The sequence below is a fragment of the Borostomias antarcticus genome (genome assembly GCF_949987555.1).
Source record: "Borostomias antarcticus genome assembly, chromosome: 8".
Taxonomy (NCBI): domain Eukaryota; kingdom Metazoa; phylum Chordata; class Actinopteri; order Stomiiformes; family Stomiidae; genus Borostomias; species Borostomias antarcticus.
In genome coordinates, this window is record NC_140241.1 from 4,649,786 (window position 1) to 4,673,146 (window position 23,361).

Here is a 23,361-nt window from a genome sequence, read left to right on the forward strand (position 1 = left end):
CACTCACTCACTCACTCACTCACTCACTCACTCACTCACTCACAAACCAAAACATTCCCACCATGCATCTGATCATACCTACTCTGGTCTTTCAGCTGGACTCTGTGGAGGAGTTCTCACTGAAAAAACAGGGACCTTCTCCTCCCCCCACTTCCCCAGCTTCTACCCCCCTGCCACGGACTGCAAGTGGACCATCAAGGTATGCCCCCCCCAAGCCCCGCCCCCCCCCTTCCTAATCCCACCAACCCCCCCTCTCATCCCCTCCAATCGGCCATAAGAGCGGTGCTGAGTCTGCATGGCAGCAGCCAAGCCCTCTCCCGGCCTGCTCCATCTTCATCTGCCAGCTGTGTGTGTGTGTGTGTGTGTGTGTGTGTGTGTGCGTGCGTGCGCTTGTGTGTGTGCGCTTGTGTGTGTGAGGTGCATGAGGAGCGGAAGGAGAAGGAGGGGGTGTGTGTGTGTGAGGTGCGTGAGGAGCGGAAGGAGAAGGAGGGGGTGTGTGTGTGAGGTGCGTGAGGAGCGGAAGGAGAAGGAGGGGGTGTGTGTGTGTGTGAGGTGCGGGAGGAGCGGAAGGAGAAGGAGGGGGTGTGTGTGTGTGTGTGTGTGTGAGGTGCGTGAGGAGCGGAAGGAGAAGGAGGGGTGGTGTGTGTAAGGTGCGTGAGGAGCGGAAGGAGAAGGAGGGGGTGTGTGTGTGTGAGGTGCGTGAGGAGCGGAAGGAGAAGGAGGGGGTGTGTGTGAGGTGCGTGAGGAGCGGAAGGAGAAGGAGGGGGTGTGTGTGTGTGAGGTGCGTGAGGAGCGGAAGGAGAAGGAGGGGGTGTGTGTGTGTGAGGTGCGGGAGGAGCGGAAGGAGAAGGAGGGGGTGTGTGTGTGAGGTGCGTGAGGAGCGGAAGGAGAAGGAGGGGGGGTGTGTGTGAGGTGCGTGAGGAGCGGAAGGAGAAGGAGGGGATGTGTGTGTGTGAGGAGCAGAAGGAGAAGGAGGGGGTGTGTGTGTGTGAGGTGCGTGAGGAGCGGAAGGAGAGGGTGTGTGTGTGTAAGGTGCGTGAGGAGCGGAAGGAGAAGGAGGGGGGTGTGTGTGTGTGAGGTGCGGGAGGAGCGGAAGGAGAAGGAGGGTGTGTGTGTGTGTGAGGTGCGTGAGGAGCGGAAGGAGAAGGAGGGGGTGTGTGTGTGTGTGAGGTGCGTGAGGAGCGGAAGGAGAAGGAGGGGATGTGTGTGTGAGGTGCGTGAGGAGCGGAAGGAGAAGGAGGGGGTGTGTGTGTGTGTGAGGTGCGTGAGGAGCGTAAGGAGAAGGAGGGTGTGTGTGTGTGTGAGGTGCGTGAGGAGCGGAAGGAGAAGGAGGGGATGTGTGTGTGAGGTGCGTGAGGAGCGGAAGGAGAAGGAGGGGGTGTGTGTGTGTGTGAGGTGCGTGAGGAGCGGAAGGAGAAGGAGGGGGTGTGTGTGTGTGAGGTGCGTGAGGAGCGGAAGGAGAAGGAGGGGGTGTGTGTGTGAGGTGCGTGAGGAGCGGAAGGAGAAGGAGGGGGTGTGTGTGTGTGTGGTGCGTGAGGAGCGGAAGGAGGGGGGTGTGTGTGTGTGAGGTGCGTGTTGACGGGGCCCCCCCCTCCTCTGCTGGGTTCCACAGGTCCCCCAGGGCCAGAAGGTGCGCGTGAAGTTCATCATGTTCCGTATGAAGGAACCGGGCGTGGACGTCCGCATGTGCCACAAGGACTACGTCGAGGCCATGGGCCAAAAGTAAGCCCGGAGCACGCCGCCCGAGTGACGTTCAGAGTTAACCGAACCCCCCGCCCCCCTGTCCCCTGTCTTGATCGTCATGGTGCTGTCTCTCCAGGTACTGCGGTGAGATGTCCTCTCTCTCCCTGACCAGCAAGACCAACACCCTGGATGTGATCTTCCACTCCGACGAGTCCTACACCGACAAAGGCATCATGGCCGAGTACACCGCTTACGACCCTGCAAACCGTGAGTGGGAGACCCCTCCACCCCCCACCCCCCGGTGTAGACAATCACCATGGCAACCGGTACGGGGGTGATTTCGAGAGCGATACAGGGGCCAGATTACAGGGGTGAGGGTAGCTATTTAGTCTGGGAGAGAGCCTTTCAGAATGTGTGACAGACTGACGGTCAAATTATGGCCAGTCAATGACGGAGCTATACAGAGGGGCTGGGACGACCTATCAGAGCCGGGCTAATCACCGGAGAGCTTGTTTATTGGGGGGCCGTTTTATTTGCCACTGTCAGTCTAGAGCCCTCCGGTATCCACCCCTCGTTCGCCCCCACCACCCTCCGGTATCCACCCCTCGTTCGCCCCCCCCCCCACCCTCCGGTATCCACCCCTCGTTCACCCCCCCCACCCTCCGCGCTGTCTCTCGTTCCGACCTGAAATGGATTTATAATTGCTCTGATCAATGGGGAGGTACAGATGGCGACATGACGGATGAGCTGAATACATGCTGTCGTTGCCTCGCGCTCATCCTGTCATCCGCCCTCTCTCTCCTCCTCCCTCCCTCCCTCCCTCCCTCCCTCCCTCCCTCCCTCCCTCCCTCTCTCTTCTCTCATATTGAGCAGCTTGCCCGAACCAGTTTGCCTGTAACTCTGGGAACTGCATCTCCAAAGACCTGACGTGTGACGGCTGGAACGACTGTGGGGACATGAGCGACGAAATGAAGTGCAGTAAGTCTGACCTCTGACCTCTCTGATCCCACTTTACCTCAACCCCTTTACCTCTACTCTGACCTGGCCTAACTTCACCTCAGCACTTTACCTCAACTCCCCCACGTCTCACATCATCCTCCCTCCCTCCCTCCCTCCCTCCCTCCCTCCCTCCCTCCCTCCCTCTCTCTCTCTCTCTCCCTCCCTCCCTCTCTCTCCCTCTCTCCCTCCCTCTCTCCCTCTCACCCCTCATCTTCAACGTCAACGTCAACATCAACGTCATAAAACCGTAAATCTCGATGGGAAAATTAAAAATTGTGTTTGCTTTTCACCGCGGCCCCTGATACGCGCGCCTTTTCTCTCCTGTCGACCTCAGAGTGCGAGAAGGACCAGTTTGCCTGTGACAACGGGATGTGCAAGCCCAGGTACTGGGTGTGCGACCGCGTCAACGACTGCGGCGACAACAGCGACGAGAACCAGTGCAGTGAGTGTCTGCGTTTCCTCTCTACCCAACTCGGCTCTCTAACGCCATGCTAATTGAGCCAACATTAAAGGCGTGTTGGCCGCTAACGCCACGGCCACTGGCTCCTGGGTAGTGTGCGGTCATTACTTTCTCAGTAATGGGGGCTCGTTTGAAGCCTTGCCCAATTTGCACAGGCGCGGTCTAGACGGCCGATCATGTATAATGCATGCAGCCTTTAAAATCCCAGGGAGAAGGATGGGAGGGCACAAACTCTCTGACGGCCGTAGCCACGAGGCCCTTCTCTCATCTCTCCATCTTCCTCTTTAATCCTCCCCCCCCCCCCCCCCCCGCGTCTCTCCCTCGGCGCCCCCCCCCCCCTCCGCAGACTGCGGCGAGAACGAGTGGCGTTGTGGGGACGGGAACTGCGTGGAGCAGGACTTGGTGTGTGACACCAAGAAGGACTGTGAGGACGGGAGTGACGAGGCCTCGTGTAAAGTCTGTAAGTCGTCTCTCACACGCGCGCGCACACACACACACACACACAAGGTGGATGGATGGATGGATAGATAGATAGATAGATACACAATTTGTATTCTTGTCTTTTTATCGTGTCATGTGTTGTCAGTTAGTTAATTTATTATTTGTTTTCATGTAGGACTACAGATGGAATGTAGCTCTGAGCTAAATCCGGTGTACCCATTTTAATGTTCTTGAACATTTTATGTACGTGCACATTGTCCTGTCCAAACAAACTTTTCAATGAATGAACGTTTGGATAATCGCGATGTTTCGAATAATCCCGGTAATCGCAAATTAAAAAAAGAAAAGATTCCTCACTCTCAACCCGACCCTGTCCACAGCTCCCGGCATCTGCTCGGACTTCAGCTTCAAATGCAAGAGCCAGGTGTGCGTGAACAAGGTGAACGCCGAGTGCGACCAGGTGGAGGACTGCGCCGACGGTTCCGACGAGGCCGGCTGCGGTAAGATCCGCCGTGGGCTCTAACCCCCCCAGCCCCCCCCCCCCAAACACCCCCGGGCGCGGTTCTAAAAGCTACAAACAACCTCCTAGCAAGCCTGCTCTATTAACGCTCGACTGGCAGATGAAGCCGGTGGTAAACTTCTGTGTCATTCCTAGCGGTATTACAGACGAGCCGTGTGATAGGCTGAACGCTAGGAACCAGCCCGGGGCCTTGACTGCTTTATATATTTCATTCTTCTTTGAAAGCAACTCTTGACATCTCTCAAGATTTTTTTGTTTTTCGCCTTTCCCAAAGCCTGAGGGGGTCTGTTTCTTTTTGTTCTTTTTTGATCAGTTAAATATGCCTGCGCCTCATTAGAATTCCAGAGAGCCTCGTCCGTGTCGGGCTCAAGTCATCCTCCTCTCGTCTTCCTCGCGTCTCTCTCTCTTCTTCATTAACGGCAGTCTCATCCGCCGTCTGCCTCTCATCCGTTGTCTGCCTCTCATCCGTCACCCCCCCCACCCCCCACCCCCGTTCCTTTCACCGCCCAAACAGATTGCGGCATCAGGCCCTACAAGCTCAACCGCATCGTGGGCGGGCAGAACGCCGAGATGGGGGAGTGGCCTTGGCAGGTGAGCCTTCACTTCATGACCCGTGGTCACGTGTGCGGTGCCTCGATCATCTCCGACAGGTGGCTCCTGTCCGCCGCCCACTGCTTCAAGACGACCAGCCCAGCGTGAGTACAGGGCGCACTAGTATATAACACCGGTATGTTATATATAATGTGTGTGTATACACGTAAAACTGTAGATGGACTCCTCCTGGTTTCTCCTGCCTCTGCTCCTGCATGGGCTTCTGCTCTGACTCTCTCTAGAGAGACCCTCTGCTCTGACTCTCTCTAGAGAGACCCTCTGCTCTGACTCCCTCTAGAGAGACCCTCTCTCTGACTCTCTCTAGAGACCCTCTGCTCTGACTCTCTCTAGAGACCCTCTGCTCTGACTCTCTCTAGAGAGACCCTCTGCTCTGACTCTCTAGAGAGACCCTCTGCTCTGACTCCCTCTAGAGAGACCCTCTGCTCTGACTCCCTGTAGAGAGACCCTCTGCTCTGACTCCCTCTAGAGAGACCCTCTGCTCTGACTCCCTCTAGAGAGATCCTCTGCTCTGACTCCCTCTCTCTAGAGACCCTCTGCTCTGACTCCCTCTAGAGAGACCCTCTGCTCTGACTCCCTGTAGAGAGACCCTCTGCTCTGACTCCCTGTAGAGAGAGCGTCTTCCCCCATGCTTCTCATGTGCTCTTCCTTGTTGTCTTCTGCTCCTGGGCCCTGGGTAACTCCTCCTTTTTTCTATTTGAATGTATTTATTATGTATAATGCATGTGTAATGTATTATTTGTTCCATAATTCAGTTATCATTTGTCATTTGGGGGCAAGTTTAGCAATTAAATGATTCAGCCTGATGGGGAAACAGTTTTAAACACAGGGTCATTTTTATCCAAATTACAGAGCCTGAAAAATAGCCCCAGATGATACAGTCAATTTAATATACCTCCAGGGGTTAGCTCAATTTACATCACAGAGCCTTTGTACTGGGAAAGGTGTATTTCTATCTCTCTCCAGTAGGTGGAGCACTTGCCATGCTATAACCTACTATACTGTCATGCGGATGTTATCCACCACCTTTGAGTATTAATAGAGAATTAATTGTCTAGAGTCTTTGTAGGAGGAGATGTTTACTATGCGGCTCAGTCATTCCGCTTGCCATTTACCAAGATCTAGCTCCCCGCTTTTCTGTTCCTCACAATCACACAGAGCCAGTAGTCTCCACCTCGCCGTATAATGGTGTGAGGTGTGGAAAACCAGCGGCCATATCATCCATCTCACACCGTGTGTGTGTGTGTGTGTGCATGTGTTTGTGTGTGCGTGTGTGTGCGTGTGCGCGTGTGTGTGCGCGTGTGTGTGTGTGCGTGCGCGTGTGTGTGTGTATATATATATATATATATATATATCCTATACGAATGAAAATTGGAACACGTGGGCGGCGAGTAGCGTGACCCCTAACCTTGCCCTCTCGACCCCTCGGGCAGCAACCACGTGGCGTCCAACTGGCAGACGTACAGCGGCATGCAGGACCAGTACAAGCAGGACGACGTGCAGCGGCGGCCCCTGAAGACCATCGTCACCCACCCGGACTACAACCAGATGAACTTCGACTACGACGTGGCCCTGCTGGAGCTGGCCGACCCCCTGCAGTTCACCAACACCATCCACCCCGTCTGCCTCCCCGCCACGTCACACGTGTTCCCCGCCGGCATGTCCTGCTGGGTCACGGGGTGGGGCACGCTACGAGAGGGAGGTAGGAGGTCCACGCCCGTCCCCCTCCCCCTCCCCGCGCCCCGAGAGATCCGCCTCTCTGTTCACAGCCCCACCCCCCCCACCCCCTTCGCCGCCGGCGTCGGGGTCTCTGATTTCTCACACCTGCTCTGCCTCGTCCTCCTTGGCGTCACGGCACCTCGCCCCCCCCTCCCCCCCTCGCCATCATGCCATCCCTCTCTCCCCCTTGTCGTCTGACTCTCATTAGGGGCATCCTTCTCTTTCCGAACCCCATCATCTTTTTCTAATCATCCCACGCTTCCATTAAGACCTTTTCTCCACATCCATATTTCATAGCAGGTGCTGTATGGCTGCTCTCGGGGGAGCCATCTGAAAGCCCCATTAGCCAACAGCAGCACACTATTAACACCTCTGGTGTTGTTGGCTAACAGGAAGGTCGGCTCACCCCGCGACCCTGCAGTGACCTTGGCCCTCTCCCCCCCGCCCCCCTCCCCCCCCCCCCCCTCACTGTCCGCAGGGCGCGTGGCGCGGGTGCTGCAGAAGGCGGAGGTGAAGATCATCAACGACACGGTGTGCAACGTGGTCACCGAGGGTCAGGTGACCTCCAGGATGCTGTGCAGCGGCTTCCTGGCGGGCGGAGTGGACGCCTGCCAGGTGAGGGAAACGCGCACGCACACACACACACACACACACACACACACACACAGCATACACAGACGTAAGCACACGCGAGCAAACACGCGGCGAGCGCATGTGTATGTGCGCACTCAGCCATGTACACGCTGGCAGTCAATCACACACACACACACCCTCACTCACCCGTGTACAAACTCGCCTACTCCATCACACACCCATGACCTCACTCAATCACACACACACACACATAGAAGGAATTTAATCTGGTTGTGTGGTTGCGTTCCGTCGCCAGGGCGACTCCGGGGGCCCCCTGGTGTGCTTCGAGGAGAGCGGGAAGTGGTTCCAGGCGGGCATCGTGAGCTGGGGCGAGGGTTGCGCCCGTCGGAACAAGCCCGGCGTCTACTCCCGCGTCACCAAGCTCCGGGACTGGATCCGCAAGACGACAGGCGTGTGAAATGAAACGCCGGTGGGGGTGGACAGGGACATGCTGGAGCGATGGGGGACTTCACAAATCCAAGAACACTGTAAGAAGGACGCTCGGCGTTTGAGTCTGATTGGGGACAAGTCCCTCCACGGTCACACCAACAGAGCCAGCCAGACAGACAGACAGCCGTCCTGGTCACACTGCCCAGCTGGTGGACGTCTTATCATGGCCGGCCTCTCACATCTATGACTCTACATGCTTTGAAATAAGCCCCTCCCTCTTCTTTTTTTTTTCTTTTTTTTTCTGCACTTTTTTTTTTTTTCTGCACTCTTTTTTTTTGCAGTTTCTAGGCTGCTTTTTAAAAGCCAACCGACTCCTGCACCTCTATCAATCATGTCATGTTCCACTGGTTTCATGAATATTCATGAACATGTAATGAAATATGTGCATTTTGAAGACCCTTTTCTCCCATGATATTTGCCCATTTTCATCCGTTGTGCAGCGAGACTTTACATATTCCGACGTGCAGACAAACATACAGAACGAACAGGGAATAGGATTTGAGAAGGTCATTTTAGATTAGGGTTCCTGTTGTCTCGTGTTCCGCCTCATTCGGCTCTGTGTCTTTTCAGCCTACCTTCTGTATTTGTGTTTATAGCCTTTTATATCTTTACCAGAAATGGAAGAACTGTTTATATATCGTCACTGATGTCTTTGTCCTGCTGCATTGGATTTCATTCAGCATCTTTCTCAGGGTGGTTTTGAAATATCACTGTCGAGATGTCTGTTTTCCTCACATTAGTATGATCTAACAGAACTGTAGATCCAGGGAGAGATAAAATGGAGGATTATGTCCGATGGGATGTGTCTCTGGTCCCCGTCTGCCTGTTGAACTGAGGGTGATGGAGGTTTTCAGGCTGAATGTCTGGGAGCTCAAGCAGTTGGGATTTGCTGGTTGGCAGAGAAACGGCCTCCCTGGAGTCTTCTGCCTATTGGTTAAACGTGATCCCACTTTTAACTGTCAGATTCATTGGATTTCTTCTCCTGTTCTCTACTGAAGTCTGCCATTGTGTCTTTAATATTATATTACTTCAGAAAACCAAAGATCTGTAGTGAGTGTTGCATTTTGAAGATAATATATAGAGAGACAATTTGAAGAAATGGGTCATTTCTCAGTGATCTTGTGCATTGACTCACAGCTGGATAGAAAATAATGATCTGTACAGTACGTGTTTGTGGATACTGTATATTCTTCAGAATACGGGTTAAGGGACAAGGTTGCTATTTTAATAAATTATGTGCAATACAGAGGTTTGTGCTATTCGTTTATGGACTGTGGTATTCGTTAATGGACTGTGGATGACTGCATTTTCTACTATGTGCTTGTTTGTAAGTGTGTGTTTTTATGAGAGATTTATGATCCGTATTAAAAAATCCTGTATCCGAGTCCTCAGTCTCCAACTGCCTCATCATTTGTCAGTGACTGGTCCCGGTTGTGTGTTGTGTAGCGGTGTGTTAAGGTGAGTTCGTTGTGCAGCCCAGTCCCTTCCCAGCACAGCGTTGTAATGAGCGCGTCGCTCTCCGCCCCGCCGTGACTAGCATGTCTACCCGGGGCGGCGCTGAAGACGGAGAAAGAGAGAGAGGTGACAAGACAAGCTCATATCGTCTCATAATACCTAGCTTTGTCAGAGCGATATCCTATTACCACGGGAGACGGGCGTGGCGGCGTGGGGCGGTGGATGCGCGGACGGCGGGGGGGTACCACGGGCTCATCTGTCTTCATTAAAAGCTGTGCTCCGCTGGGGGGACTGGGAGAATCAACACAGACAGCGCTGCTAATTTATGTATTCATCAAGTTGGGTACATAAGCAGCTTTGTTTGTGACTGTTCCCTCAAGGTGCACACAGCGAACACTGGCTTACTTACAGAGAAATACTCCCAAACAGACCTTTATCTGAAATGGTTTTATTTAAATATAAATATGTGTACAAAGTTACAAGCAACGATAGGTCATTTTTAGCAAATAAAATTCTTAATACATTATTTTAAAAAACAAACAAAACAACAAAGAAATGGCAATTAGTGGTGTTTCAAAAAAGCATAGTTAATTTTTCTGCATTCAGTGATTGATGAACAACTTAAAGAGGGAAAATGTGTGGACCCCAAAGAAATCAATCAAGATATAACTTCATACGTAAATAGAATATAAAGATACTTTACAGTAGAGCAGCTTACACGCTGTACATTAAGGCTTATATAAAATATAAAAATAAAGATGAGCAATGATCTTTTTTTCTCTTTTTTTTTTCCACGGTTCACTTAGTGACATCTGTTCTCGGACTGGGCAGACTGGTAACAGCTTAGACCAATGGCAGTACAAGCTTCCCTTGCCTCTGGCTTCCCGGATGTGGAATGCAACTGGTCCAGGATCAGTAAGCAATCTCTCAAACAAGGAATGGACATGAAAACAAAATGCTGAAGAGTTTCACTAGACACATCATCTGCATGCAACAGAGAGAAAGACTGGGCTCGCCCATTTGTACAGTTATTTAGTCAGTAGGTCTGGATAGGACTGTGTTTTTTTGTAAACATATCGAGTACAAATTGATTGTGTTGTTAATCTGCAGAGTGTACGGTCCGAAAGAGGGACACCTTCGCACATCCTACTAACCCATCTAAGCCGCTTCAAGTTGAGGCTGTCAACCTTTACAGTATCAAGATCGCCACCCTTTTGCAAACCACATCCTCTGATTGTTCTGGAGACGTCTAATCTCCATTTAGCAATCTGCAAACACAGTAGGGATACAGTACCTAGAGAAAGACGGGGCTTCTACAACCCTCCCTTTTTCCTTTACAACTTTATACCTCACCATCTTTTGGTTTTTGTCTTTCATGTCCTTTGTCCAACAGGGCAGAACAATAACACAGTCTCTCGCTGGGTTTGAAGGCTATAAAACACATTCTCTCCATACCTCCATCTCTTATTCTACAGCAATCTACACTGACTGGTCCATCGCGCTGAACTCATTGTCAGAAAAATGCTTTCATCAGAGCCCCAGGAATGTAGCTCAGGCCAGAAGGATTCCACTAATGATTGGACGATCCACCGAGAGCCGGGGCGCTGTTCACAGAGCTAGCCTGTTGTGCAGGATAGAGACACAAAATGTGCTTAGAATTCCTTTTCGCATGCCGACAAACACCATATGACCACGATGGATTGTTTGTTTATTTTTATTTTTTTCCTCTCAGAGACGTTTTACGTTTTCTTTGTCGGTTTTCAGTTCGTGATGTTTCTCTGAGCGTTCTCTTCGGGCTGATGGGTAGATGCTGTACCCCGATTGTTTTGGGCAAAAGTCAAAAAGGAGTTCTGGTTTCTCCTGCCACTAGACCCGAGTCCAGACACAAATACCCGGGTTGGCTCAGCTGATCATCTTAGTCACAGTAACCTAGTGAGGTATAACACTCTGGAATAAGACGCTCGTGTAGCACATCCCAATCAGTTGACTCCGCCTCCTCCGTTGACTCCGCCTCCTCAGCTGACTCCATAGGGAACCAGGACTCCCATCGTATTCATTGATGACACGAGAATAAATTAAAGACGGTTATCACGTAACCTAAATCGCACATCTCCCTCCGAACGTGTCCGAGAGAAGGAACCAATCGAAGAAGCCTCTCCTCTCCGCCGTGTCAGTCTGGCCACGCCCCCCTGCGGAGGTGACCCCCCCCCCCTCCTCTGCGCTCGGCTCAGACGTGGGTCTGCATGCGCTGCGATGGCCGCCCGTAGTCGGACTGCTGGGAGGACACTTGAGAGGACGCGTAGGAAAAACGGGAGGAGCTAGACACCTTGCTCGCCTGGTCCGATTGGTCATAGGCGTCCACCTTCTCGTAGGAGGCGGGCTTGACGTAGCTGGTGAAGGCGCGGCCGTAGGTGCCGGTGGTGGTGGCGGTGGCGGTGGCGGCGGCAGCGGCGGTGGCGGTCGGCAGGTAGGCGGAGCCTCCGTAGACGGGGTCGGCGGGGTAGATGCTGGCGGGCTGGGCGGTCTGCTGCTGCTGGGCCTGCTGCTGCTCGTAGGCGGAGCGCCCCCCGGTGGTGGTGGCGTAGCGCTGGGTGAAGTCGTAGACGCGCGGTTGGGCGGCGCCACCGCCGCCGCCATGCTGGCCGTACAGCGGGCTGGGCGAGGGCAGCTGGGACGGCGTGTAGACGGGCCGGGAGTTGGGCACGTACTCGGAGAAACCGCCGCCGCGGACGTGGCGGTCCTCGTGGGCGCGGACGTTGTAGTAGCCGTTGGTGGGGTCCTGGAACGCGGAGAAACAAAAGGGGGGTTCGGTAAACGTCGGGTTCGCGGCGCGGCGCGGCGGAACGAATGCTAATACTAACGAGGCCGTGGTTCTAAGTGAGCCGCCGTTCTCTTTTTTTTTCTCTTTTTTTTTTTTACTCTAGAAGGTCGTACCTTGATGTCCGATCTCTCGTCGTCCTCCTCCTCCAGAAGGTCGCTGTGTTCCGTGCGCGACGTCCCCGGGGATTCGCTGCTGTTAGGAGCCTGAGGGGGGGGGGTGAGGGGGGGGACGGACGTTTCCAGGAATTACAAGGTTGAACGGCTCAGATGAACAAGAACGAGACAAAAGGCCGTGCATCACGTTTCACTTTGTCTCACATGTTCTCCTTTCCCTAAACATGAATATAGATTACAGATCTGCCGAGACCAGACAGAGAGAGAGAGAGAGAGAGACAGACAGACAGACAGACAGACAGAGAGAGAGAGAGAGAGAGACAGAGACAGACAGAGAGAGAGAGAGGGGGGGGTGTACCATAGGCTCTTTGACATCCTCTTCATCATCGTTGCCGCGGGTAGCGTTGTGATCACTGTGCACTATTTGCACTCGGATGTCACTCTTGGAGAGGCGGGTGCACTTTTTACCTGCGGGGGTCGAAACACGAGCTGGATTAACATCCTGTTCTGAGGGAGCGTTGAGAAGCGTTGCATTCCGTCCCCCGGGCCTGGTAAAGCCGGAGTGCCTCCGATTCTAAACGGATCGGTGCGATTCTCGCTGAATGAATCGGACAGCTGAGTGTAGCCCGGCCCGGCCCGGCCCAACCCTGGGTCCCCCCCCCCCTGGTTCCCATACTGACCGTTGAGCTCACCTTTGCCCGTGTGTCTGCAGCACAGAGACACCAGGGTGATGACGCAGATGAGGAGGACGCACCCTCCGCCCACGGCCGCCCCGACGATGATCAGCATGGGCAGGGCCTCTGTGAGAGGAGGAGAGGAGGAGGAGACGAGAGGAGAGGAGAGAGGGAGGAGGAGAGGAGGAGAGGAGGGGGTAGAGAGGAGAGAGAGGAGGAGAGGAGGAGGGAGAGAGGGAGGGGGGGTGTCAGTGTCAAGATCCCGCTGATCGGAGAGAGAGAGAGAGAGAGAGAGAGAGAGAGAGACCCATCCATCCTCCCCTGTAATCCTGCCAACGCCGGGGCCTATATAAATTCATCTGCAGTGAGCCTGGGCGTCCCACAGCCTGCCTGCCTATTGTCTCTAATCTCTCTGGAGGAAGGGTAACAAGCTCTGACACGCAATGAAGCAATAGACAGTAATCTAATTAGAGATTCCAGGAGATACCGCCACGCGTCTCTCCGGAGACCCCCGCCCCGGCTACGTTGATGTAAATTGCCGGCGAGGACCTTATTTTTGGTGTCTAGCGCAACAAAGGCTTCCGCCCCGAAGCTGCGGCGAGAGCCAGAGCGCCTCAGTCTTATTTAAGCTCATTTAAGAGGGCTGCTGCGATTGCGGAGCCGAGGCTGGGGCTTGTGGGTAGGCATGGGGAAAACGGAGCACGGGTTTCTGGGAAAAACAAGAGCACGGCCCGGTCGTACACCTGTGGCTCCGCGTGATCAACTTCAGCCCCCCGATCGATACAGTAGCTACGTTACGGGGCGAAGGTATTCATTAAAGACACCATCTGCTGATTAAATTATATTGATTAGAAGAGTATAATTAAGATAAGCGCTAGATTGGAGCTGCGTTTTGACCCGGTCTACCCCTCTTCACGGCGAAGGCTGAGATAGCGTCTCTCCGTCGTGGCGTCTGAGGCAGGTCGGTCAAGCGGGTCGGTCCGGCGGCGGCGCCGAGATAGCGATGGCGTTTTCGGCGCTTACCTTGCTCCTTGAGGGTGACCAGCGCCGTGCCCGTGCCGAAGCGGTTCCAGGCAGTGCAGTTGTAGTGCAGCTGGAAGTCCTGGGCCAGGGTCTCGGACAGAACCAGGGAGGACAGGACGCCGTGGTCGCTGGTCACTGTCTGGACCGAGAAACGCCCGGAGGAGCCCGAGGACAAGCTCACGTCCCCAAACGTCCACTCCTGAGATTGGGGGGGGGGGGGGGGGGGGTTGGGGGAGGGGGGGGCAGACAACTGGAGTCAGATCCCAGCTACCCTCCCTCTGCTCACCAATTCCTCTCATATCTCAGATAGTGTGTTGTTCTGTCTCCGGCGACCTTCAAGGCGCTCTCGGGCTGACACGGCTCACAGCCCGCTGTTAAAGCCGCCTCCCACGTCTGCCCTGAAGGTGAGGCGGGGGGGGGGGGGGCGCCGGAATAAGGACCTTCTCTCCTGTGTTGCGAGGCGGTCCGGCGGGGCGCCTGGCGCTCTCTCTCTCTCTTTCTCTCTCTCTCTCTCTCTCTCTCTCCCTCCCTCCCTCCCTCCCTCAGACCCTAATTATCTTGCCTCAGCTCGGCCCACGCTCGCCGGTTCAACAGGTTCAGCTCAGCCGGCGCTGATGGGCTGCTAATTGAGCAGGCTTTGGCTGGACACTGCAGGAGGCCAGTCTGCTAATAGCACACCCACATGTGTGTGTGTGTGTGTGCGTGTGTAGGTAAAGGTCAGAGGTAAAGCACACATTGAGAAATCTCCCTCTCTCTCTCTTTATGATAAGCGTGGTTAGGTGGACGGCTGGTTAAGAGTACACTCGTACGAACGCGAGCGGCAGACGGCAAAGACAAGAGGTCCGCTTACGATCTTGTCTGGCGGGGGGCTGCTTCCCACCAGGCACTCCAGCTTGCCCTTGGAGTGTTTGACGGCGTGCTGCGTGGCGTCCACGGTGATGATAGGTGGGCCTGGAGAGAGAGAGAGACAGAGAGAGAGAGAGAGAGACAGAAAGAGAGAGAGAGAAAGAGAGAGATAGACAGAAAGAGAGAGAGAGAGGGGGGGTAGAGAGAGAGAGAGAGAGTGAGAGGGGGGGTAGAGAGAGAGAGAGAGAAAGAGAGAGAGACAGAAAGAGAGAGAGAGAAAGAGAGAGATAGACAGAAAGAGAGAGAGAGAGGGGGGTAGAGAGAGAGAGAGAGAGGAGGAGGATGGGAGAAAAGCGAAAGAAAAGGGAAAAAGAAAAGAAAACATTTTTGAGATATCGACAAACGGCACAGAAGCACAGAGACACGGATACGACAGAAATTCGGCACGGGGGCAGCTGGTCGCCCGCGTGTGCCTTTGCGCCGCCTAATGGAACCGATCGATCTCGGTCTCGGGGGGGCGGAGTTAATGGCAGGACCGCTGAGAGCCAATCGTAATCCGAGAGGACGAGGGAGCGCCGCTCACCGTTGACGGTGAGGGTGACGTCCCTCTCTGCCACCCCTATGCGGGGGACGATGGCCTTGCATGTGTACGTCCCAGCATCCTCCTGGGTGACTGCCTTCAGCTGTAGGGTGTTGCTGTTGCTGAGCACCTGTGAGTGGAGAGAGAGAGAGAGAGAGAGGAGAGGGAGAGGGAGAGAGGGAGAGAGAGAGAGAGGGAGAGGGAGAGAGAGAGGGGGGTGGGTAGAGAGAGAGAGGGAGAGAGAGGGAGAGAGAGAGAGGGGGGGTAGAGAGAGAGGGAGAGCAAGAGAGTGAGGGGGGGTAGAGAGAGAGGTAGAGAGAGAGAGAGAAAGGGAGAGAGAGACAGAAAGAGAGTAGGGGGGGTAGAGAGGGAGAGAGAGAGAGGGGAAGAGGGGGGGGGGTAGATAGAGAAAAGGGAGGGTGGTAGAGAGAGGGAGAGAGAGAGAAGAGGGGGGGTAGAGAGTGAGACCTTTTCAGCAGGGGCTTATTGGGAACAGAGTGCGCCAGGTCAGTGCCGAACACGTCGCGGCCGGCAGATCCTAGTCTCGTCGCGGGCGGCTTTAATCACGGCATTACGGCTCTCCGGCCGCTCCCCTGAGTGACCGCGGCGGCCGAGGAAAGATGGCGGTAATTAAACAGCGGGGGACGGGGCTGAGTGGTCGGGGGCGCGAGAGGGCCGCTCCCTCGTTAGCTCATTGATCCCCCCCCCCTCCCGTTCCATCAAGCTGTGATTAATCCATTTACTCCCCCCCCCCTTCATCCTCCCTCTCTCTCTCCATTTCTTATACCGACACACTTATGGAGTAACCCAATTAATCCATTACCGGCTATGTGGGGCCGGGCGGCGGCGTGGGCGGCGGCGTGGCGGATTAGCGGAGTGACTGGCGGGTTTTTTTTTTTTTTCCCTCAGCGGGCCTAAAAGCGTTCACTCTCCCAGATGACAGCATCGCTCCGGCCGTCCCAGAGCGTTCTCTTTCCTTAGTGGCGCTGCTCTCCGAGGCTGCCACCGAAATGGGATTAGATGCCAGGAGAGAGCCCTCCCAGGGGTGTGTGTGTGTGTGTGTGTGGTGGGGGGGGGGGGGGGGGCGATGAGGCTGATGGGATGTGCTGGAATGGAAGAAAGACTCGCCACCATGATGCAAGCTCGAGGTGGAGAGGTGGACACCCCCCCCCCCCCCCCCCCCCCCCCCCAACACCACCACACACACACACACACACACATGGGGTAGTGTTTGTAGGAGTTTGGTCTGTGTGTGTGGTTGGACTACTGAGAAATTACTGTATGAATTCCATTTGTCAATATCTATTCTTAATATATGAAGAGAAAAGGATGCTTGAAATAAATATAATTATGACTGACATGTTTTGTACTTGTCAGTATTGATCAAACAGCTTTATAATTCAGGTACTTCGAGTTTCAAGCATTGCGTTACTCAGAACCAGTAATAAAATCTCAGTTACTAAGTTAATAATATTCAAATAAGCTTTATTGGCACGATATGTGAAAAGAACCCACATTGCCAAAGCAGAATTAGCAATGCGCAATAATATCTTACTAAGATAATTAAGGACAAAAAGCTTGAAACAAATGAAATACTCTAACATAAACACCGTCTGGTAAAAGGAAATATATTGTCAGACCAAAAACAAGCATAATTGCCTTGATTTAAGATATTTCACCTTACTTAGATTTTTTATTTTTTTTATTTTTTATTTTGAATGTTTGCAGTGTAGGAGCTACATCCGTGGCGTCGGGCAGCGGGTTTGAAGGCTGCTTCTGCTCAGACGACTGACGGACTGACTAATCCAGTGGTCACTTTATTTTGACAGCATGTCAGCTCCTTTGGTGAGACGGAAATGAGGATGTCAGTGGACAGACAGAACGAGAAAGAGAGAGAGAGATGGAGAGAAAGAGAGAGAGAGAGGCAAATGGGAGTTTCCCTGGGCTGAGCTCTGAGCGGAGGAGGAAAGGAGGACTTGGTCCTCTTGGGAGACGCGTTGACGGGGAGTGTGGACGCGTTGAGGCTTTCCTCACAGGGGCACGCGGAGGGGGGGGGGGGGGGGGGACGCTGGCGGCCAGAGCAGGGAACGTGTTGACGGGAAGGGTTGAGGTTTCGTGTGTGCAGAGGCGTGGAGTGAACCGTCTTTCTTACCACGTTGGAGCCCTGCTTGGTCCAGGCCAGGGTGAGGGGAGGGTTGCCCGTCCAGGCGCAGGTGAAGGCAGCGTCCATCCCAATGTCCACCGTCACGGGCTTGGGCTCGGCAAGCAGCCGGGGGCCGACTGTTGAGGAGCAACACGACCGGTCAGTCAAAACCCACTTGACCTCCCCCCCAACTTCATCAATTCATGGGTTTCAAATGTAGTCCTACACCTGTCATGTTGGGGACCAACACAGGTGTTTCAAATGAATTAATTAGTTCTACTGTATAGGATTCTATGCAGTAGAGCCAATTCAGATAAATTGAAACACCTGTGTTGGTCCCCAATATAGCAGGTCTAGGACTACATTTGAAACCCATGAATAATACCCCTCAATAATGGTAAATGGACTGCACTTATATAGCGCTTTTCCACCTTAGCGGCACTCAAAGCGCTTTACAATGGCCTCTCATTCACCCATTCACACACTAATGGCGGTAGCTGCCATGCAAGGTGCTAGCCTGCTCATTGGGAGCAATTTGGGGTTAGGTGTCTTGCTCAAGAACACTTCGACATGTGGACAGTCAGAGCTGGGATTCGAACCACTGACCCTTCGATCATTGAACGACCCGCTCTACCAACTGAGCTACAGCCGCCCCCGAATAAACGCTATTCGAGCACAATCGTAAACACAGAGCTGCACTTACACTGTACGTCCACCAGGGTGCTGACGTTGGTGCTGCCCACGGAGTTGGACACCTCGCAGGACACGGGGTCTGTGAAGTAGGAGTGGTCCACCGTCACCTCCAGGCTGTCCCCGTTGGCCTCCGAGATGGGGACGCCTCCTTTCGACCACCTGGGAGGGACGAGGCAACGCCGTGCAGGGTTGAGTCGACGCCGCTTAACCACATGACTATCGACCGGGCGGCTGGCATTTAGAGGCAGCTTGACGAAAGTCCCATTGGACACAACTCTAAGCTAATCAAGCGTTATAATGGAGGAGTCGATGTTAATGGATTTAACCGTGCGCGCGCGTGCGTCTCACCTGTACCCGGTGATCTCTGGGTTGGCGGAGGCGGAGCAGATAAACAGAACCTTGGCCCCCTCCATCACAGTCTGAGGCTGGACCGACAGCGTCACCGTGGGGGGGTCTGCATGAAATGACAGCTTTATTGAGACGGGGCTAGGCGGCCGGGGGCTGAGAGCAGCATGTGTCACAGAGGAGATGTGCAGACAGGCGAAGCAAACCACCCTTCCATTAATCCCTAAGTAGCACTGGAGAGACGTTTATTCTCAACCCAAGCTCTTAAACAATAGCACTTACAGTACATTTACCCAGTGTATATAAATGGATTGCAAATGGCTTCACTACACTCTATTTGTCAATTCAGCCTCTCGCTGATTCTTTTAGGGCACGACTGTATATCCAAATATCCCTACTGTTTTGTAGGGTTAGCATTCGTGGCCGATACATGCATGGCGAGTACAAGTGTTGCACAGGTTTGGAAGGCGACTACTCTAGTGTCCAGTGAGTGACCCTAGCTGTGTTCGGAATCGCTCCCTCGTTCCCTCGCTCCCTATTCCCTATATGGGGTTCACCATGTAGTGAACTACCTAGGGAACGGAGAAAATCTAGGGTACATGCACTGTCGCCTGGAAAGCAAGGTGAATTGTGGGTAATAAATAGTGGACTATATAGGGAACGAAAATTCCGTGGAGAATTCGGACACTACAAACAAAATGGCTGACGCCCTATATAGTGCACTATATGAATAGGGAATAGGGAGCGATTCCGAACACAGCTCCTATCTGCGTGTTCTGTCCACCCAGAATGCCTTGGGTGTGTCCCGGGCGTGTCCCTATCTCAGGACCTGCTCTTGGGTGTGTCCCAGGCGTGTCCCTATCTCAGGACCTGCTCTAGGGTGTGTCCCAGGCGTGTCCCTATCTCAGGACCTGCTCTTGGGTGTGCCCCGGGCGTGTCCCTATCTCAGGACCTGCTCTTGGGTGTGCCCCGGGCGTGTCCCTATCTCAGGACCTGCTCTTGGGTGTGTCCCAGGCATGTCCCTATCTCAGGACCTGTTGGGGGGGGGGGGGCGGGGGGGACGGTGGACTCACGCTGGACGTTGATGGTGACGGATGTCTGGCGCCCGGCGGGGGCGGCGGGGTTCAGGACCCGGCAGGTGTAGGTGCGGCCGGAGTCCTTATCCTCGGGGACGATGGGAAGCATACTGACAGCCTGTTCTCTCTTCCCATCCTCCATCAGCGTCTGGAGAGAGAGAGAGGGAGAGAGAGAGAGAGAGAGAGAAAGAGAGAGACAGAGAGAGAGAGAGAGAGAGGGGGAGAGAGAGGGAGAGAGAGAGAGAGAGACAGAGATTAGATTTTCACCCCGGGAGCATAGATGCACGCTGTGAACTGGTTGTTTTGTGGTCGTACATGTCTCAGTATGTCGTATCGTAGGCGAGTAGCACATGTGACCGGCCTCACGCCCACAGCACGCCTTCGCCCGGACTCCACCCGTTTACGTGACACCGCAGGTCTTATTTCTCCTATGCGGGAGGCTCGGAGACCGCCATCTTGTCCGTGCCGGCGTAGCGAGCTAAATCATCTAGGTTTACGACGAGGCGTGGGATATTGTGCTGTTGCCACATTTTCTGGGAGTGCTCCCTGTCAGCGATCCTTGTTTGTCATCATCTTTTAAATCTATTTATTGCTCGCAGGAATCAATACGCCTAAGTGAGGAAAGGTGTAGATTCTGAAGATATAGCTCGGCGATCACACGCGCGCTCACACCCACGCACACACAGAAGTGACAGTGTGTGGTGGTGATGGCTGGAGTGGCCGTGGCTTTGTTTCTGTGCTGTGGCAGGGAGGCAGTGATGGGGTGTGTGTGTGTGTGTGTGTGTGGGGGGGGGGGGGGGGGGTGTCACACACACACATCCCTGGGAAAGAGCAAGGGCAAGCTGAGCCCATTCCCCGGACGGCCGAATCAATGGACCAGGCCCCTCACTTCCTCAGCCAGACACACAAAAAGCATTTTTACGCTAGATCGAATCGCATCACTCCCTGTCACCACCCCTCACTCTGCCCGAGCGCTCTCTCCCTCCTCTCTCTCCTCTCTCTCTCTCTCTCTCTCTCTCTCTCTAAAAGCACCCCTCTTTGTCTTTCTCTACTGTATCTCACCACATCTTCTTCCGTTTCATCCTCTCCTGTTCTCTCCCTCTCTTTCCTGCTCCTCCTCTCCTCCTCCCCTCCTCCTCTCCTCCTCCGCTTCCTTAAATGCTGCGTTTAGCGGCGTTTAGCGTGGTCAGGGTAGCGTGACAAATGTGACACTTTCCTGGCCCGCGGTCCGGTTCACGCTCTGGCGAACCCCTCCATTGTGTTCCTGCATTGTTGTGGGCGATTTTCTCCTCCGCGGAAACTCTACTGTATGAAACGCTCATGCCTGTCTAAGCTTCGGCATGCCCCAGTTATGCCGTAGTGTGGCTGCATTAGAGCGCAGGGGACGAGGGAGGGGTGAGAGAGAGAGAGGGGGGGGGGAGAGAGGGGACGAGGGAGGGGTGAGAGAGAGAGAGGGGGGGGGGAGAGAGGGGAGGAGGGAGGGGGGAGAGAGGGGGGGAGGAGGGTGGGGTGAGAGAGAGGGGGGGGGGTGAGAGAGAGAGAGAGGGGGGGGGGGGTGAGAGAGAGATAGGGGGAGGGGAGGGAGGGGGTGAGAGGGGGGGTCAGGCGTGAGTGAAAAGCGTTAGAGGTAGAGACAGAGAGAAATAACAAGTCCTGAGAGATGGGGGGCAGACTGGGGTGGGTAGAGAGGGGAGGAGAGAGAGAGGGGGTGGTAGAGAAAAGAAAATAGAAAGAAAGAAGGAAAGAAAGAAAGAAAGAAGGAAAGAAAGAAGGAAAGAAAGAGGGAAAGAAAAAAGGAAAGAAGGAAAGGAAGAAAGAAAGAAAGAAAGAAAGAAAGAAAGACGAGAGTGATAGAACGTTAAATTGAGAAGTAGAGTATATTCCCCTGAGAGAAAGTGGCTGCATGTTGAGCAGCCCTTAACCCTAGCTCCTGCACACTGCTCCGCCCCCTGCGTTGGGAGGGCAGTTTGTTTCGCCGCGCGGTATCGCGCTCGGGCGAGCGCTAGTGACCGAGTGATGCGGTTTACGGGTTCTCGCCCTTACCTTGGAGTAGATGGCCGTCTCCATGACCTCTCCGTCTCGGTACCAGGTGATCTCGGCGGCGGGTTTGGCGCCCGACGCCCTGCAGGTGAGGTTGTGCGACGTGTGGGCCTTCAGGCGCACCACCGGACCCCCCTCCACCACCGGGTCCCCGGGAGGAACTGCAGGAAGCAGACGAGCACACAGACAGACACGCGTCAAAAAGACAATCAATGAGCCAAGTGGGTACTGACATTAAAGTGACATCACATTTGACATCGAGCAGAAAACTAGCAATATAATTTCCTCCCTGTGTTGGTTTGCAGTTGGTGGACTGTAATACAGTAGTAGTAGGCCTACGCTGAAACAGTCATCCTTTGAAAACTAGAAGAAAGAACTGAACCTCTTTGATTTCTTTGACTGGCATTAATCTCTTTATTCCCACTTTCGCACAGTGGCTGTTTCATCTGAATAGCTTATTTGTTCATTTATTTGCATGGTTTCGCCCGGCGCTGCTGGCAAGCCGAGCGCACTGGCCCCTGATGAAGGCGTCCATCTCCCGCATAAACAGGGAGGCCACGCCCACTCCCTCCTCCCAGCCAATTCCTGTCTGTGTGTCTGAATTGTCAGAGGTCCTTCCGCCGCGCCCGCGCGGACACTAATGGAAGCCGAGCGCTAGGTGATTTTAATTCCCATCCTGATTCCCCTGCCGTGGATTCCTTTGACTGTGCCGGATTGCTTTGGTCTCATCCAGGCCGCATTGATTCTTGACCCCCCCCAACACACACACACACACACACACACACACACACACACACACACACACTGATTTCCTAACAAGGCTCTCAAGGAAGCAGCTTTTGCCGCCTTCACGTCCACAAAGGACCACGGAGGCGGCAGTTGGATCTCCAGTCCGCCTCCGCGGGGGCGCGCGCGTAGTCACTTCGTGACCGGGGCGTGGGCGTGGGTGTGGGCGCGTGAACTCTGCCCACCGTGCCGCCTCGAGCCGCGAGACAGCGAGGCGAGAGCGCCGTGACCCAGCGCTGACGCGACATGTCCGCTGCGGATACAGTTCATTCTCTAGCGGCAAGGCGTCGTTGTCGACACGCAAAGCTTCTCGGGAAGGCGGCCAAGGCCGTTTCAACAGTTCCGGCGCAGACTGAATGAAAAAAGTTAATTGAGAAATGTTAGGTCCTTGACCACTAGCCCTAGACCAGAGCTAACGTGTATCTGGTGGGTTTTATAAGTTAGCATTGTGTAAATGAAATGTGCTGTGTTTATTTAGCAAGCATTGCTAATTGAGTTGTTTTCGAGGCTATGACAGCAACACAGAAACCTGTTGCCAGGTAACATAGGCTTAGGCCTAATGCTCATGATAATGTCACACCTGCAAACTTGTCACCTTTTGGCTACAGTCACCTTTGCTATGTCAAACAGGGAGTTGAAGTGAATGTAGAGGGTTTGAATTTTGTATGTTGTCACCTTTTTCACTACTCAAGAGTTTGCAGGTCTGAATGTATGTTTTTTATTTTGCTCATGAGTGATAGAAGAGATTGCTCAGCTAGATGAATTCAAATGAGTTTGAAAAGGGGTTCACGAAGAGACAGCGTCAAACAAGCGGCCATATCGGTGAACTGAGAAGCGCCCAAGAGCAGCCAAATGAGGTAAGGAGAAGTGAAGAAGGCGGAATCGCGCCGGTACCGTCGACATGCAGCGCGAGCCTGCCCAATTAGAACGGTGCTCCCTCATTATACCCTGACTGGACTTCACATCACATGACCACGCCTCCCTGTGTGATCACACCTCCCTATGTGACCACGCCTCCCTATGTGATCACGCCTCCCTGTGTGATCACACCTCCCTACACCGGCTTTTATCTCACCTCATCTCTCTGATAGAACTCCTACGGCCACAACGCGCACTAACTGGCTACCGATACACACATAAAAGGCTCCCACACACACACACACACACACACGCACACAAACATGTAGACATGCCGTAGCTTTCTGTTGGTAGGGCTACATGTATAGGCTAGGCTACTCCTCCGGTAATGTGT

At 54.0% G+C, this 23,361-nt stretch overlaps 2 protein-coding genes across 2 annotated transcripts in view; one reads left to right on the plus strand and one right to left on the minus strand.

Annotated features, from left to right (window-relative positions):
* Positions 1 to 7,482, plus strand: part of st14 (ST14 transmembrane serine protease matriptase) — a gene marked incomplete at both ends in the record, with an annotated part of 27,079 nt that extends 19,597 nt beyond the window's left edge. Inside the window, 11 exons of the mRNA XM_084441908.1 lie at positions 96 to 199; positions 1,613 to 1,722; positions 1,820 to 1,950; positions 2,557 to 2,661; positions 3,017 to 3,124; positions 3,489 to 3,602; positions 3,964 to 4,083; positions 4,618 to 4,798; positions 6,146 to 6,414; positions 6,910 to 7,046; positions 7,321 to 7,482. Of these exons, the coding sequence (XP_084298034.1) occupies positions 96 to 199; positions 1,613 to 1,722; positions 1,820 to 1,950; positions 2,557 to 2,661; positions 3,017 to 3,124; positions 3,489 to 3,602; positions 3,964 to 4,083; positions 4,618 to 4,798; positions 6,146 to 6,414; positions 6,910 to 7,046; positions 7,321 to 7,482 (1,541 nt within the window). The remainder of the gene's footprint in view (positions 1 to 95; positions 200 to 1,612; positions 1,723 to 1,819; positions 1,951 to 2,556; positions 2,662 to 3,016; positions 3,125 to 3,488; positions 3,603 to 3,963; positions 4,084 to 4,617; positions 4,799 to 6,145; positions 6,415 to 6,909; positions 7,047 to 7,320) is intronic.
* Positions 7,483 to 11,196: 3,714 nt separating this feature from the next.
* kirrel3l (kirre like nephrin family adhesion molecule 3, like) lies at positions 11,197 to 22,357 on the minus strand (the record flags this gene model as incomplete). Its single annotated transcript, XM_084442040.1, has 13 exons — positions 11,197 to 11,748; positions 11,904 to 11,993; positions 12,262 to 12,371; positions 12,596 to 12,703; positions 13,601 to 13,799; positions 14,451 to 14,551; positions 15,030 to 15,156; positions 17,179 to 17,306; positions 17,873 to 18,021; positions 18,211 to 18,316; positions 19,281 to 19,431; positions 21,327 to 21,484; positions 22,189 to 22,357. 13 exons carry the CDS (start codon positions 22,355 to 22,357, stop codon positions 11,197 to 11,199), a joined length of 2,148 nt encoding a protein of 715 aa, XP_084298166.1.
* Between the last annotated feature and the right edge of the window lie 1,004 nt (positions 22,358 to 23,361).